This window comes from Fusarium musae, chromosome 10, assembly GCF_019915245.1.
Source record: "Fusarium musae strain F31 chromosome 10, whole genome shotgun sequence".
Taxonomy (NCBI): Eukaryota; Fungi; Ascomycota; class Sordariomycetes; order Hypocreales; family Nectriaceae; genus Fusarium; species Fusarium musae.
The window spans coordinates 1,726,631-1,744,511 of NC_058396.1; the positions used below are offsets into that span (position 1 = coordinate 1,726,631).

Genomic DNA, 17,881 nt, shown 5'->3' on the forward strand with positions numbered 1-17,881 from the left:
TGGATCAATTTGGAGAAAGCACGGGAGCTGTCGAGGTTGATGCGCGCGCATTCTAGATAACGGTTTGGACTGGGTAAACTATGGGTATATATCGGGACACGGGTTTTTAGATGGGCGTCAACATGTAATCGATTTGCATATCTTGCTCACAGTGGCTTGAGTCGCGGCCGAATCACAGCTACAGGCGAAATAATTAGCCAAGACATTGTCACACGCAGCTGACATGACAATCTGTTGCTCTCTCTCTCTGTAAGGGGAAATAATCGGGAACTTCCCAAATGAGTAGTAGATAGCATTGGAAGTTAGTTAATCATGACGGGAAGCGCGGGGAACGCTCAAACCTCGGATCTGATCTCGGTCCGTCATGATTGCATTGCATTCGTTGCATTGCAACGGATATTCTAGCGTCAACCTTGGATAGACACGCCTCTTCTCTTGGCCCATTAACGATCTACGAGGTTTCCCCACACAAAAATCCCTTCTCGTCGGCTGATTAGCTGCAGCTGCAGTCTTGTCGGTCCGACGACATCGGCAAACCGAAGCGGTAGGGGCGTAATCTGGGGTCTAGAGAGGTCGGCTGAATTACCTACTTATTAGGCAAAACCCGGGCTCGACCATTTGTCGTTGCCTCATTTTTCTTCCATTTGTTTTGTTTTTATATCTTTCGACATTCCTTCGACGTTGAATGACTGCAGTCGAGACTTGTAAAGTGACGACGGAGGCGAAAACGTACTTGGGCACTCCGAAAAGAAGCACAATGACGGTCAAGAACACTACACCCCGCCCTCGATGGCATCCTTCCCCGACATACCACCTCAAAGCACCTCGGGGTTGGATCAATGATCCGTGCGCACCTGGATATGACCCCTCAACAGGCACATACCACCTATCTTATCAATGTCAGTACACCCATTCGATCCCCCTCGGCCAACTTTTATGCATATGCTGACTTTGCCACCAGGGAACCCCAAATCCTGCGATTGGGGTGACATCACTTGGGGTCATTACACAAGCAGAGACGGTCTTACTTGGAAGCAAAACACACAAAATCCAGTTCTAGAACCCTCTGAGCCTTACGATGACAAGGGCATCTTCACTGGCTGTCTTCATCCTACTGGCCTTCAAGGAGAAGAAGGACAACTCACTGTTATCTACTCATCCATCACAAATCTTCCCATTCACTGGACTTTACCGTATACCCGAAACTGCGCTGGATTGTCAGTAGCAACATCGACAGACGGCGGCAAGACATGGCAGAAGAGCGAACAAAACCCAATCTTGGAGGGTGAACCCAAAGATCTCACCGTCACAGGGTTCCGAGACCCATATCTCGCAGAATGGCCTGCTTTGGATGAAATGAGAGGCGAGGCGAGCTTGTACGGTTTCGTATCTGGAGGTGTTGTCGACGGCGGACCTACAGTGTTTCTCTACGCCATCGCACCAACCGACTTGACACAATGGACATACCTCGGCCCTCTGATCGATTTACCCACAGGATATAGCCCCTCTGGACGATGGGGCGGCGACTTCGGTGTCAACTGGGAGTGCGTTAACTTTATGACTCTTCACAACGAGTCCGAGGAGCGACCTTTCTTACTTATGGGAACCGAAGGTGGAGTTAAGCCTGGTGCGAAGGAGGGTAGCGATCAGTGGTCGCTTTGGATGGCTGGGTCTCTCGAGCAGACCGAGCAAGGACCCCGGATAAAGCCCGAGTACAGCGGAATTCTCGACCACGGATGTTTATACGCACCTAACTCTTACGAGCATCCTATCACAAAGAACAGGATCATTTGGGGATGGCTGAAGGAGGACGAGCTTACCTTGGCCCGACGCGAATCCAAGGGTTGGACCGGATACTTCTCTATCCCTCGCGAGCTATTCTTATACACGGTAGAAAACGTAACGAGGACTCTGAATTCATCGCTGGCCGATGTTGGTTGCATCAAAGCTACTGAGAATGGGCGAGGGTCAAACGCAGTCCAGACATTGGGAATTCGGCCTCTGCCAGATCTTCAGGGACTTCGGAGGGGCAAGCCCGGCTACTGGAATAACATTGGCACCAAAGGCAACCTTGGGAAGCTTGTAGATACACAAACCGGGAGCTGGGAGTTGGAAGCTACCATCAAGGTCTCACCAAACGACCAAGGACTTGGATTCTGGATCCGACACAACGAAGACTTGTCTGAAGGAACAGCTATTCACTTCTCCCCCCAAAGCGAGAAAATCACCGTCGACCGAAGCAAATCCAACCATGAAGCCGATATCGAAAAGGACTCTGTTTCAGGACCTTTCACCCTTTTCTACTCTGACAGAAATGGTTCAGAGGAGTTGGAGAAGCTACACCTGAGAATTTTCTGCGACGGTGATGTTCTCGAGGTCTTTGCCAACGATCGATTCGCTTTATCGACTATGGTTTATGCGGATACGAGAGATTGCACGGGTTTGAGCTGGTTTGTTGAAGGAAATGGAGCAAGCGAGACTGTTTTTGAATCAGTGAAGCTATGGGAGAACATGAAGGAGGTGGTTGAGGTTGATGAGCCTGTTGTTTATGAGCGAAGTCAGTTGTGATGAACAGCTTCTGATGGATTGGCGCATGGAGTTATGATTATCGGGTTTATGATAGTCGAAAAGCCAGAAATTGGACTTCTTTCCATTGAATATCTTCTTCCTTGTCTTTGTCACTACCCATGCACAGCATTTGGGTATGCAGGTTGGTCACTGCCTTCCGCCTAACCATTGCTTCTCCCTTTAAAATGCTTTAAGGTATTGCTATTTGTAATGGGCATATTATGTTACGGATAGGGATGCTACGTTTAGTGGCGGTCAGCAGTCGTTGGATCTGAGGTAGCGAGGTTGAAGTTAGTACCATAACGGGTAATACACCCCGCAATGCTGCACCTCACGATTGGCAAAACTTCCGTATTTATCAATCGTCAAAGTCTGCTTATATCAGGAAAACCTCAGGTTAGATCTACCTAACTGTGTATATTTTAGCTTAGTTTCCCTTATCTAATATAAGGCTAATATAAATTAGCTTTAACTTAACTAATTTAACTTAACCTTTTTAAGGTCTCTTAAACCTTATTTATTTATTTACTTTAGTATAAATTAGCTAATTATTATAATTATAAGCTTAAATAGAAAGTTATTTTAGTAATTTTTATTATATTTATTTTATTTTAATTTACTTTATTTAATATAATTATTATATTATTTCCCTTTTTTTTAATATAATAAGGCTATATAATAAAATCTTTTATTTTTTCTTATTACTTTATATTATATTTTTAGCTATTATTATTATATATTTAAAATAATAATCTTAATATTAATTAATATAAAATTAATAAATTTAATTATATTAGACTTTTTAAAAAAGTAATTATAATAGATTTAAATTTTAGAAATATAAATTAATATAATAAGTATTTAAAAGCTTATTAATTTTAAGCTTTTAAATATTAAAAATAATATTCTTAAAGTACTTAAACTTAAGTTATTTAAAGATTTTAAAGCTATATAACTTAAAAATTATAAAGCTACTTAAAAAGACCTTATAATATAATATAATAATTATATAAGTAATAAATTATAACTTTTAAGTCTATAATTATTTTTAAATATTCTTATTAATAATTAATTTTATAATTATTTTAAAATATATTAAGTATTTTTATAATAAAAAAGTAAAATAGCTAAAATATATATAAATTAGCTTTAAATTATAATAGCTTATATTTTAAAAATAGTTAATTTAAGTATAGTAATTATAGTAACTTTATTAAATTACTGTTAATACTACTGTTTATTACCTTAATATTAGTTATTATTTTATAAGGTAAATATATTTAATTAGGCAAATTCTATTTAATTAATTATAGCTTTATTTACCTACTAAAGGGCTCTTTTAACTTTTAAATAAAACTCTTTTTTATATATAGAGTCTTTTTTATCTTATATAATTAACTTTATAGATTTTCCTAGGTAATTTTATTATATATAAACTTTAAATATTACCTATAATACTTTATAAGCTTACTTACTAGTACTTAACTTATAGGTTAATAAAGATATAGTTTATAAGTATATTAATACTTTAGATCTAGAAGCTATACTTATTCTTTAACTTATAATAGTATAAGTCTTCTTTACTTAAGGTATTTAGCTACTATACCTCCCTATTAAGCTACCTTTTATAAAGAGAGCTTTTAGGTAAGTAATAGAAAAGCTTATACTTAAAAATAACTAGCTAAAGTAACTAGTTATCTATCTACTAACTATAGCTAATAGCTAATACCTATCTAGCTTCTTTTTATACCTTAAATTTAGCCCTAGGGGTTAAATTAATTTAAAGGAAAGTAATATTATTACTATTAATTAGTTAGTTATTATAATAGCTAGTAAGAATAGGCTATAGGTATTATTAAATAACCTTTACTAATTATATATTAAGTAAATTTAATATCTTAACTATAATTAAAGTTAGTATTATTAATTTTATATAGTTAGGTAGAGAACTTATATTTAATAAAAGCTTAGTTAGTTTTTTAATAATTTTATAATTATTAAGATAATTTTAAGGATAGATAGATTAGGAAAGGTTAAAGTTATAGGGGAATTATAGACCTTATTAATTAAGCTTTTTATAGCTCTTTAGCTAGTTAAGTAATATATTTATTTTAATTAGAGTTACTTAAGATATTATAGTTTAAAAGTAACCTTATTAATTAAGTTTATTAAGATTTTAGTCTAGCTAGAGACTTTATAGTTAATACTTTTATAGCTATTATTAGAATATTTAAGTCCTATTTATTAATTATTATTAGGTAAAGGCTATAAAAAGTAATTATAGTAAAAATATAATTATAAAATAATTAAAAAGGTTATTATTTTATTTATTAGTTTCTTTATAATATTAAAAAAAGCTATAGTTTAATAAGTATTAAAAATATAATAAAAATAATTATAAAGTATATTAAGATTTTAAATAAAATAAAAAAAGTAAAAATTAATTTTTAAAATTAATTTAATTATTAATATTTTATTTTTATATAAGTAAAGTTATATAAAATTAGTAAAATCTAAAAATTAATTATATTAATTAACTTTATTAATATAGTTAATATAAAAATAGCTTTTAATTAAATTACTTATATAAGACTTATAGCTAATATTAAATAAGTAAATAAAAAACTATATTATAATATAATTAATATAATATAGTAATTTAAGGCCTAGTTTTATAAAAACTATTACTCAAAAGCCTTAATAATTAATATAATACTTATAGGAAAAAGTAATTATAGTAAACCTTAAAAATACTTATAATTAGCTATTTATAAGATATTTAAAACTTACTTATATAAGTAAAAGGAATACTATTAAAACTTTAAGAATTATAGTTATATTAAAATTACTTTAAATAAAGCTTATAAAAGCTAAATTATAATAATAATTAAAATAAAGATTATAGTAATTTAAATAAAACTAAAGAAACTTATATAAAATAAACTTAAATAGAAATTTATAATAAAAAGCTTATTTTTTAAATCTAGAAATAAAAATAGTAAAAAGAACTTTATTTAAAAACTAAATAACTTTAATATTATAAAAATTAATTTTAACTTAATTATTAAAATTAAATACTTTTTAATAATATATATAAGTAATAAGCTAAAATACTTTTTATTTAACTTAACTTTATTTAATAATTATAAAGTAAGCTATTTAGTAAATAATATTAGTTTTTTAAAAAAAAGAACTTTTATTAAAGCTTATAATAAATAAGTTAAAGTAAGTAATACTTACTTTCTTATTATAGGCTATAAAATAAAAATTATTAAAAATCTTTTAAATAAATTAAAAAAAAAAAGATTTATTTACTTACTTTTAATAAAATAGTAATTATTTATAGTTTTTATATAAATATTATATTAAAAATACTTTTTTTAAATATAAAAATTTAATATATTAATTATAATTATACTTTTTATTATAAAAAACCTAAGTAAAGTATTATTATTACTTAAATAAAATAATATTATAATTTTATTTTTTTTTAATATAAGCTAATTTTTTATTACTTAAATTACTTAATTTTAATAATTTAAAGTATAATCTTAACCTCTTTACTTATAATATAGTTTATAATAATATCTTTAAAAAGCTATAGTATATAATATTACTTTTTTTATAATAAGCTATATAAAAAGCTAGATTTAAAATAACTATAATACTTAAAAGTAAAGTACTTAAAAAGTTAAAAGGTAAAAGAACTTATAAAAAAAGTATAAAAAGTAAGAATTAATAAAATAAAATAAATAAAATATATAATTTATATATAAATATATATATATAATATAATTAATAGAAAAATATTAAGATATTATACTTTTTAGCTATTTTAATAAATTTATTAAAATTTTTAAGATTATAAAGAAGGCTATAATAATATAAAGTAGCTTTTAGTAATTAAAAATAAGTTTATAGGTTTTTTATATATTAAACTACTTTTTAATAAAACTAAAAATATAATCTTTAATATTTTTTTTTTTTTTTTTTTTTTAGTTACTATTAGCCTTATTTAGGGCTATTAAGCTTTTAACTTTTTATATAATAGCTTAAACAGTAAGGCCCCTATAATAAGCCAGAATTACAGGAGTTAATATTAGTTAAGGTTTATCTGCCTTAAGTAACGCAATTACTGCCTTAACTAAGTAATATAAGTACCGCCTTTTAGCAGCTATATTAACCTTCTTCCTTTACCCCTACTAAAAGACAGGCCTAGTACACCTATTACAAAGTACATTCACCAACCTGACTTTCCCTATTAGTTACAGTTACTGATATTAATTATAGCTACTGACAGGATACTTACTATATATAAGAGCCTAGAGCCTAATTAGGGCTATTACATAACTAACTATAACCTTATTACTATAATCAAATTAGTACTAGGCTAGGCTAATAGTAAAGATTACTACAAGCTCTATATAATAGCTATAGCTATTAAGAAGAACTTTTTATCTAGAAGCCTATCTAGCCTAGTCAAGATAGCTATTTTTAACTATACCTTAATTAACTTAATTAGTTATATAGATCTAGCCTACCTAGGTTATCTTATTTATCTAGTTTAGCTAGCTAAAGAGCTAGCTAGATTAAATAAGCTAGAAAGGGCTATAAAAAAAGGCCTGCCTCTTAATATAGAGGAGGCAGCTTTCCTTACTGCATTAACAGGTTCAGCCTTATACAAAGAGTGGCTCGAGAATGTAATTATTAAGGCCGATTATCTATGCTATATCCTCCCAATCATACAAAATTAGCAGGCTAGTCATAGTCTGAGACTATAAGCGTAAAGGGACAGCGTATCTGCGAACAGAGTTAGGTGAAGGCGGGGTAATAGCAGGGTTCTAGGACTGAAGGTTTAAAGGAAGAAGGTTAACTTTTATATAAGTTAGTCAGCAAAAGCCAAATTAACCTGAAGTCAATAACAACTCTATTAATTAAATGCACGTGCCTAGGCATATAACTAACCGCCCTTGTATCTAAACAGATAAAGTAAAATTAATAATAAAACAGTAGTTAAACTGGGGATAATCTTTAATATAATATATTAATATAATAAATAAATAAAATAATAATTTACTTTTACTATATATAAAATTTAAAGTAATAATAAATATATAGTAATTTATAAATTAAAAAATATATTATACTAAATCTATTACTATAATAAAGGTATTAAAATTAAAATAACTTTAATAAATATATATAAACTAAATAAAGTAAGTAAATAAGTAAATAAAAAAGTATTAGAAAAGTTAAATATAATATTAAATAAAGTATATTTACTAAAAAACCTATAGCTTAAGTTTACTTAAGTAACTATTTATTTATTAAATAAAAGCCTAAAAAAGGAATTTTTAAATATATTTTTATTAAAAATACTTAACTTATAGTTTTAAAATAATATATTATTATAGATTTATAAATATAATATAGATTTAAAACTTAATTAATTTAGTATTTATATATATAAATACTAAGCCTATCTCTTAAAAAGTAAAAAGGAATAATAATAGTAATAAAAAGTATTTAAAATAAGCCTTAAAATATATATTAAGTATTTAATAAGCTATATAATTAAAAACTTATATTAAATATAAGTACTTTAGTTAAGAAAAGTAATTATTACTTAAAATATCTAGTTTAATAAAAGGACTTTTTATAAACTAGTATTTAATAGTAAGTTTATATAAAAAATTAATATTTTAAAAGACTAGATTTTAAAATATTAAACTATAAACTAAAGTATTAATAAAATACTATTTTTAATTTAATTTATTTTATTAAATTTAAATTTAAAAATAAAAGTAAAAAATTTAAATAAAAAAGTAATATTAATAAATATATTAAATATAAGTAATATAAAAATTAATATATTTAATAGTAACTTATAAATAAATTATTTACTAATTAAACTTTAAATATTAAGTAAAACTTTAAAGTTAAGTATATAACTTAAAGATACTAATATAGCTTATTTAAATATATTATAAAAACCTTTTTAAAATAAACTTTTATTAAAAATTAACTCTTTTAATACTTATAATATAAGCTTATATAAGGCTTTATAAAAGTATAATAACTTACTAGTAAATATACTAAAATAAACCTTTAATATAAATAATATTTATAATTTAATTTTAACTAAGCTAAATTTAATATTAAGTAATAAAAATTAAAAAGATATAAAAATCCTTTTAATAATTATAGTAAATATAAAATAAAGTAATAATACTTAAAAAAAGTTTTTTAATATAAACTAAGATTATAATAAAAATACTTTTAAAAAGATTAGTAATAATAGATTTTATAATTTAGATTTTAAAAATAAAAGTAAATTTAAAAATATTAAATCTTTAAAAAACCTTAGTTTTATTACTAGCCTTTTTATAAAATTATAAATTATTATAACTTTAAGTAAAATAATACTATTAACTCTATTTAAATAAGACTTAAAATATAACTAAATATTAAATAAGATATATAATATAATATATATAAGATATATATAATAATAAAAAAACTCTTTATATATAATAATAAAAAAGATAGGTAATTAGATATTTAATAATTAATAAAAATACCTTATTATATAAGCTTAAAATAGAGCTATATTATTAATAAAGTTAAGTATATAAATATAGTATTTTAAAAAGCAGGATTTAAGTAAAGTAATTAAAAATAAGTTAAATAATATTTTAAACTTCTTATTAAAGCTTAATTAATATAAGAAAGATAATAAAAAACTAAATAAACTTATTATAGTATTTTCTATAATATTAAAAGTAATAAAAAAAGGAATTTATATAAAAAGTAAATTTACTAATTTAAATTTATTAAACTTAAAAATTAAAAATAGCCTTAATTAAAAAAAGAAGATTTATAAAAATAACTTTAAAGCTTTATTAACTTTATAGAATTATATATTAAAATACTTATATAAAGTAGGCTTTTTTAAAGTAATATACTTTAAAATAAACTTACTATATATAATATATATATAAAAAGAAATACTATAATTAAAAATAATAGTAAAACTACTATTAGTTAAATAGGTCTTTATATATAAATTTAATAAAAAAAGTTATTTAATTAAATATAAAATATATATTATAATATATAATAACTTTTAAAAAAATAATTTAAAAAGTATATATATAATAACTTTTATTATAAAGTCTTTTTAAATTATAATAATATTAATAGCTAAATTTAACTTTAAAATTATATAAATTAATATTAAAAATACTTTTATAAATATATTAAAAGGTAAAAATAATAAACTAATTATATATAAATTTCCCTTAAAGTTTAATATTATAAGAAAAGTACTTTTACTATAATATACTTTATATAGCTTTTATAACTTACTTAAGCTTTAGTTTAAGACCTTTATAATAGAATTAAAAAAGCTAGGTTTTAAGCTAAATATAGAAAAACCTTATCTCTTTTATTTAAAAAAGAAAAATATATACTTTATCTTTTTTATTAATAATATCTTTATTTTTTATTACTAAAATAACCTACTTATAGTATAGTATTTAATTACTAGCTTATAAAGTTACTTTAAACTTACTTAATAAAATAAAGTAAAGTAATTTTTTAATATTTAAATTATTTATAATTAAGTTAAGTAAATAATAAGTCTATATTATAACTTATATATTAAAAAGGTTATAATAAAATTTAATTAAGTTATAAAAAATACCTTTTTAGTAATTTTAATTTTATTACTAAAATATAAAAAATATAAAAATTAAGTAATAAAAAAAGAAATTAAGCTTTATTAAAAAAAGATAGATTTAATACTATATATTATAATTATAATTAGGTTTAATATAATATATACTATAAGCTATTTTTTTAAATTCTTTATTAACTTAAGTAAATAATACTATTTTATAGTAAATTAAGTTATTTATTACTTATACTTTATATACTTTTTTTATATTATATATAAAAAGTATAATAAAACTTAAGTATTAATAATTATATTAAATATATTTTTTATAAATAACTTTAAAATAAAAAAGTTATTATAAAGATATTTAATTAACTTATTTAAAAAACTAGTTATTTAAAAAGCTTTAAGGTAAGTAATAATAATAACTTTAATTATAGAAATTAAGCTCTTTACCTTTAAATAAGCTATTAAAAAGATAATAAAAATAAAATACCTTTTTAAGGATTTTTAATTTAATCTTAAAACCTTATAAAATATTTACTATAATAATTAATAAATAATTTATTTAATAATAAGTAATATAAAAATTACTATTTAATTATAATATATAAATATATAAAATATATAGCTTAAATAAAAGTTTAAAAAAAAGTTATTTTCTATAATATACTTTAAAATTAGTAAAATACCTATTAATAATTTAACTAAAGTATTTATAAAATAGTAATTTAAATACTTTTAATTATTACTAAATATATTATAATAAAATACTAATAAAAAAAAGATAATTTAAAAATATAATTATATTAAAATTATAATTAATTTCATTTAATTAAATTTACTTATTAATAATAAATAGCTTAGATATTTAATTTTATTTTAAATCTTTAAAGTAAATTATTAAATTAGCTTAATATAAAGTAATTATATAAAAATTATATTTAATTAATAAATTAAAGTAACTAATTATTTTTTTTTATTACTATTTAAAATAATAATCTTATTATTAGCTTATAAAATAAAAGCCTATCTCTTTATAGCTTTATAAGCTTTATTATACTTAAGCTTAACTTATATAAAAGTTACTATAAAAAGGCTAAGCTAAAAAATAGCTAAGTTTATCTTTTTATATAATTCTTAAAATATAAAGTAAAGAAGCTAAAGTATTAAGCTAAAAATATATTTAGTATATAAAAAAGCTAAAAAAGTAAAATAATAAGGACTTTTATTATATTAAGACTTAATATAAAAAGTATTAATTAATTCTTTAATTATATATTTAATATAATAAAGTTCTTATTATAAAAATAAATTAATTATAAAGGTATAATTAAATTAAAATATATATAGCTATAAGATATTTAAAATTTTAATAACTAAAATCTTTTTTTTTAATTTTAACCTTAATAGTAAAATTAACTATATAATTAATTATTAAAAAGGCTTTATTATAACTATAAGCTAATTAGCTAATTAAAGTAAAAAAGGTAATAAAAAAATAAATATATACTTACTTATAAAAGTACTTAAAAATCTAATATTTTTTATATTTATTAAAATTATAATAAATTAAATATTACTTTAAAAAGCTTTTTTTTATAAAGAAACTTAATATATATTTTTTATAAAAAAAAAGAAAATATTTAATAAATTTCTAATTAAAAGGAAGGTTCTTTATAATATAATAAATACTATTACTTTTATATAGCTTAAGAATTATAACCTTAAATCTATAATAAGAAGTATTTAAGATATTATTTAAAGTAAAAAATACTTTAAATATAAGGATTTATTAATAAAAAAATATAAAAATAAAAGTAATTAAATTATTATTAAAGGATTTAATTTTCTTAAAAAAAAAGAAAATAAAATTATTTTTATTATTATTATTATTATTATTATTATTATTATATTTAATAAAAGGATATTTTAAAGTTACTTTAATAATATAAGCTATAATAATATATACTTAATAAATAACTTAAGTATTTTAAAGTAAAAAGTAAAATATTAAAAGTAAATTTAATTAAATAAAAAAGAAAAAAAAAGATATAAAATAATAAAACTTATTTTATATACTTTAAAAGTACTAAGTATTTAAAAAATATAATCCTTAAAAGTAATATTAAAGTTAGTAATATAATTAATAAAAGAAAAAAGCTAAATTAAAATATTAATATATAAAAATAAAAGTTTAAAGCTAATAATAGCTTTAATTAAAAAAAAAAGTAAAGTATAAAGCTAGTAAGTAAAATTAACTATTATAATTATATTATAATATATAAAAGAAAAAAAAAAAGATTTATATTTTATAAAAAGATATAATAAATAATAATTATAACTTAAATACTTTAAATTTAAGATTTACTTAATAATATAATTTATAATAATTTATAATAATTCTTTTATTTTTTATATATATTATAGTTTTTTTTATATATTATATAACGGTTAGGGTTTCAAATAGGGAAACTAGTCTGTATTAAGTTTATGTTTACAGATTATATAGGGCGTTATACTAAGTATATTAGTTAAAGTTATATCTCTTAATAGTTAATAGTATAGGTAAGGCTTATTAAGGTAAAGAAGTATTATTAATAGCTAGTAAGCTAGGTTCTATTTATTACTAAGTAAATATATATATATACTTAAGTAGTATATAAGTTAAATAGGGTCAGTTTGATTTAGTTTATCTTATTATATAAGTTAAGTATAGTCAGTTTAATTTAGTTTATCTTATTTAGTCTTATAAGTTAAATAGCATATATTTATTTTATATAGGGTAAGTAAGTCTTAATTAAGAGAAAAAGGTAGGGTATATATATATATATATTAGAATATATTAAGTTATAATATAATCTTTCCCCTCTCTAAGGTCTTATCTTTAAAGCCTATAAGTAACTAAGCGTAAAGTTTATTAATATATACTAAACTTACTCTTATAAACATTTTTATATTAATAATATATTTAGCTATATTTTTAAATATACTAATTATCCTAAAGTAGCTTCTAAGTATTATAAAGATATTTTTAACTTAATCTATAAATTTAGCTTTAAGATACCTTAATATTTAGCTTATTTTTATATTAACTATCTTTAATATATAGTTTTTAAAGGTAAATAATAGTATAATTTTTATATTTTTAAGAAGTATATTAATTATAACTTTAATAGTATAACTTCCTAAGCTTATAGGTTCTTTTTTATTTTTCCTTTCTTTTCTTTACTAATTCTATAATTATATATATTTTATATAAAAAGGATTATATTAATAAGTAAAAGGAATAAGTAAAGGCAGATTTATAAGAAGCTTTAGCTTAACTTTAGCATTTATATTACTAAAAGAAATATCTTTATAAGAAGGCTACTAAGATAATCTATTATAGTTATAAGGATCTAGATAAACTAGAGAAATTAAAGAATTAAAAGTCTTCTAATTACTAAGCTACTAAGTCTTCTACCCTTAATAATATTTAGTTATTAGAAGATTATAATATTATTAACTAGAGTTTTATACCTAATTCTTATTTCCTTAAGGTTAATAGAAATTCTTTAGAAGTTACTAGGTATTAGTAAAGTATTTTAGTAGTTCCTATATATTTTTATTTTCTAAGTAGTTTTTTTATTTTATTAAATACTTTCTTTTTTTATTTTTTATTTATATTTCTTTAATTACCTTTACTTTATAGAGTTCTAGTTTATTAATTTTTTCTAGTTTATTACTAATTTTAATATATATTATATTAGTTACTAATTTAAGTAATATAATATAAAAAATCTTATAAAATCTAACTTTTATTAATAAGTCTAGTTTATAGTTATTTTTAGAGATTTTTCTAGTAATCTTATAAAGTCTAATATACTTAAAATTAAGCTTATAACTTAGCTATTTTATAGTAATATTTTTAATAAATAGATATACTATATCTCCTTCTTTAAAGGTTAGTCTTTCTAACCTTTTAGAATTATAGTACTATTATATCTATTTATTAATAAATTTAAGTTCTATTTAAAGTTTATTATATATATTCTTTAAGTCCTTACTTTTAATAATTATAGCTAGGTTAATAATTTTAGTTTTTTATATATTATAGTATACTTTTAAAATATAGCTAAAGTTAGTATCTAATAGTATAAGTTTTATATTTTTATTATAAATAGTATTATAGGCTAGCTATATATATAGTAACTTCTTAACTTAATTATCTTATTTATAATTAATATAATACTATAAGTATTATTCTACTATCTAGTTTATTTATTCTATTTATCTATCTATTTAAGGTCTAAATACAGTTATAAGTCTATAATTGACTCCTATATAGGCTATTAATGCTTACTAAAACTTACTAGTAAATATTATATTTCTATTAGTAAGGATCTCTTTAGGTAATCCCTGTTCTTATACTATTTTATTATAAAAGATATAAGCTATTTTTTTAATATTTATATTTTCTTTATAGGGTATATAGATTAAGAACTTTATAAGTCTTTTAATAATAACTATAATACTATTATAGAAGATTCTAGTTAAGGGTTTTTCTAATAATAGTAATTTAATAATAAAGTCTATTATAATTAAGCTTTATAGTGCTTCTATAACTGGTAATAGTTATAATTCTCTATAAGGTTTATATAATTATACTTTTATTTTAGTATAAATATTATATTATTTAATAACTTTTTTTACTATTAGTTATTTAACTTAGTATTCTTATTATAGGAATTGCTTTAAGGTCTTAGTAACTCCTTAGTATTTATATACTAGGTATCTATAGAATTTATATATAAATTCCTTAAGTTTGCCTAGGATTTCTTTAATAGTTATTATTTATATCTATCCTAGTATTTAAATCTATTAGGTAAATTTAAATTCTCCTTTTTTATTTTTCTTTAGTACTTATTCCTTTACTTTTATAGTATTTATATTATAATCTAGTTTATAACTAATTATATCTGCTTTTCTATTTTCTAATTTTTTATAGTAAATAATTATAAAGTTAAATTTATATAAATATTTTATATAGTATAATTATTATTAGTTAAGTTTATAAGTTATAGTAAAGTAAAAGATATTTTAGTAGTTAGTATAGACTTTAACTTAATACTTACTTCCTATAAGGTAATACCTAAATTCCTTAAAATAGTTAATAATTACTAAAAACTCTTTATTATATACTAGATAGTTAAGTTCTACTTTATATAACTTATATAAGTAAAAGGTAATTAAATATAGTTTTTTTATATTATTTTATTAACTAATCTATCCTTTTAATATAAAGTCTAATATATCTATTTTTAATTTAATTTCTCTTTTTAAGTTAAATATAGTTAGGACTAGTTTACTAGTAATTACTATTTTAATTTATTTAAAGGCTTTTTATACTTTATTATTTTATTTAAAAGGCTTATCCTTTTTTATAAGTTCTATTAGTAGATTTACTATCTTACTAAATTCCTTAATAAATTATTAGTAATAGTTAGCTATACCTAGAAAGGCTTATATTTCTTTAATATTCCTAGGTTCTTTTTAATTTATTATAGCTAAAATCTTTTCTAGTTCTATCTTAATTTTATTAAGTAAAATAATATATCTTAAGAAGTCTACTTTTATAATATAAAAGTAACTCTTTTCTAGTTTAACTAATAGCTTGGCATTTTATAGTATTTTTAAAACCTTATAAATATATTCTTTATATTCTTCTTTATTATTTAAGAAAATTAAGATATTATCTAGGTAATAGACTATAAAAATATTAAGGTATTATTAAAGTATACTATTAATTATTTACTAAAATATTATAGGTATATTAGTAAAACTAAAAGGTATTACTATATATTTAAATAGTTTAAATTAGGTCTTAAATACTATTTTTTATTTATCTCCTTTTTTAATATAAATAAGGTTATATATACCTTTAAGGTCTAGAGTAATAAAGATCTTTTTACTTTATAATTAGTTTTTAAGTTCTATAATAAATAGAAGTAAGGTTTAATTTTTAATAGTTTTTATATTAATTAGTTAGTAGTTAATAACTAGTTTATCTTTTTTATTTTTTTTTAATATAAAGAATATTAATAATACTAATAATAAGCTAGATTCCTTAATATAGCCTTTCTTAAGTATTTTATTAATATATTCTTTTTAAACTTATAACTCTTTTAAGTTAAGTAAGTAAAGTTTCTAAAATAGTAAGTTATTATCCTTAAAGTTAATTTTATAGTCCTATTAGCTATATTTAGGGACTTCTATTTTTAATTTTTCTATAAATAATTTATTATATACCTAGTATTCTATTAGTATATTTACTAGTCTATCCTAGCTTATTATTATTATTTATTCCTTTCTTAGATTTTATTATTAAAGAATACCTAGGATCTATTTCTTACTTTATATATCTTTTTTATACTTATATTATATTTTTTTTAAAGGTAGTAGCTTTTTTATTCTATACTTACTTATACTTTTTCTAGTAGTTAAGGTTTAAGATCTCTTATTATTTTTTATAATTATTTTATTATTACTATTAGGGTTACTAGGAAAAGTAACCTGGCCTTTTTTTTAATTAATAATTAGGTTTTCTTATTTAAGTTATATTATACCTAGGAGGATATTTATATCCTATCCTAGAGGTATTATATTAAAATCTACTTTTTATTTTCTTTCTTTAGTATAGACTTTAAGGTAATTAATCTCTTAATTTATAATACTATTATTATAGTTAAAGAGCTATCCTTTTATATTTACTAGTAAGTAAGATAATAATTTCTTTTTCTATAGTAATTTAAGCTCTATAACTATTCTTAGGTTAATAAAGTTTTATTATACTTTATTATTAATTTAAGTATTTAGCTATCTCCTTTTAATTTAAATAGGTAATATTAAGTAAGTTAATATACTTATTATTTATATTACTCTTAAAGCACTTGCGTTTTATTATAGATAATACTTTTTATATATCTGTAGCTTTATTATAAATAGTATCTAACTTTTCCTAAAGTATTATAATAAGTCTTTTTATAATTACTATTATAGTATTTTTTACTATTAGTATAGTTATTAATAAATTTATTATTAAATAGTTTCTTTTAAAAGTGCTTTTTTAGCTCTTTAAACTATTTTATATCTATTTTTTATTATTTATTTAATATATCTATAAATTATACCTTCTTTCTTATTATAGTTAGGTATTATAGTTTATAGTCTTTTTTATTATAGTTAAGTCCTTTATAGTATTTATTATTATTACTTAACTTACTTATTACTGCTTTCTTTTTTTTATTTTTAAGGTAATAATAGGCCTATTTATAAGTGCCTTATACCTATTATTTATATTCTTTTAGTTCTTTCTAGAGTTTATTATTTTATAGGTAGAATCTATCTGCTTTTTATTATCCTTATAGCTTTTTTATATTTTTAAAGCTAGTATTATTAATTAATAGCTCTTTCTTAAGGTATATATACTTTCTTTAAATTAACTTTTTAAATTCTTTATTTACTTTATTAATTAGTTATTATAACTATTTAATTTTATAAAGTAGATCTTTATTTTTTTAGATTTCTTAATAATAAGCTATATTAAATTATAGTTCTAGTATTTTAAGATTATTATATTATATAAAAGGTAGA

General features: G+C 20.9%; 1 protein-coding gene across 1 annotated transcript; it reads left to right on the top strand.

Annotated features, from left to right (window-relative positions):
* Window positions 1–897: 897 nt before the first annotated feature.
* Window positions 898–2,568, top strand: J7337_012763 (uncharacterized protein; the record flags this gene model as incomplete). Its single annotated transcript, XM_044830266.1, has 1 exon — window positions 898–2,568. One exon carries the CDS (start codon window positions 898–900, stop codon window positions 2,566–2,568), a length of 1,671 nt encoding a protein of 556 aa, XP_044675182.1.
* Between the last annotated feature and the right edge of the window lie 15,313 nt (window positions 2,569–17,881).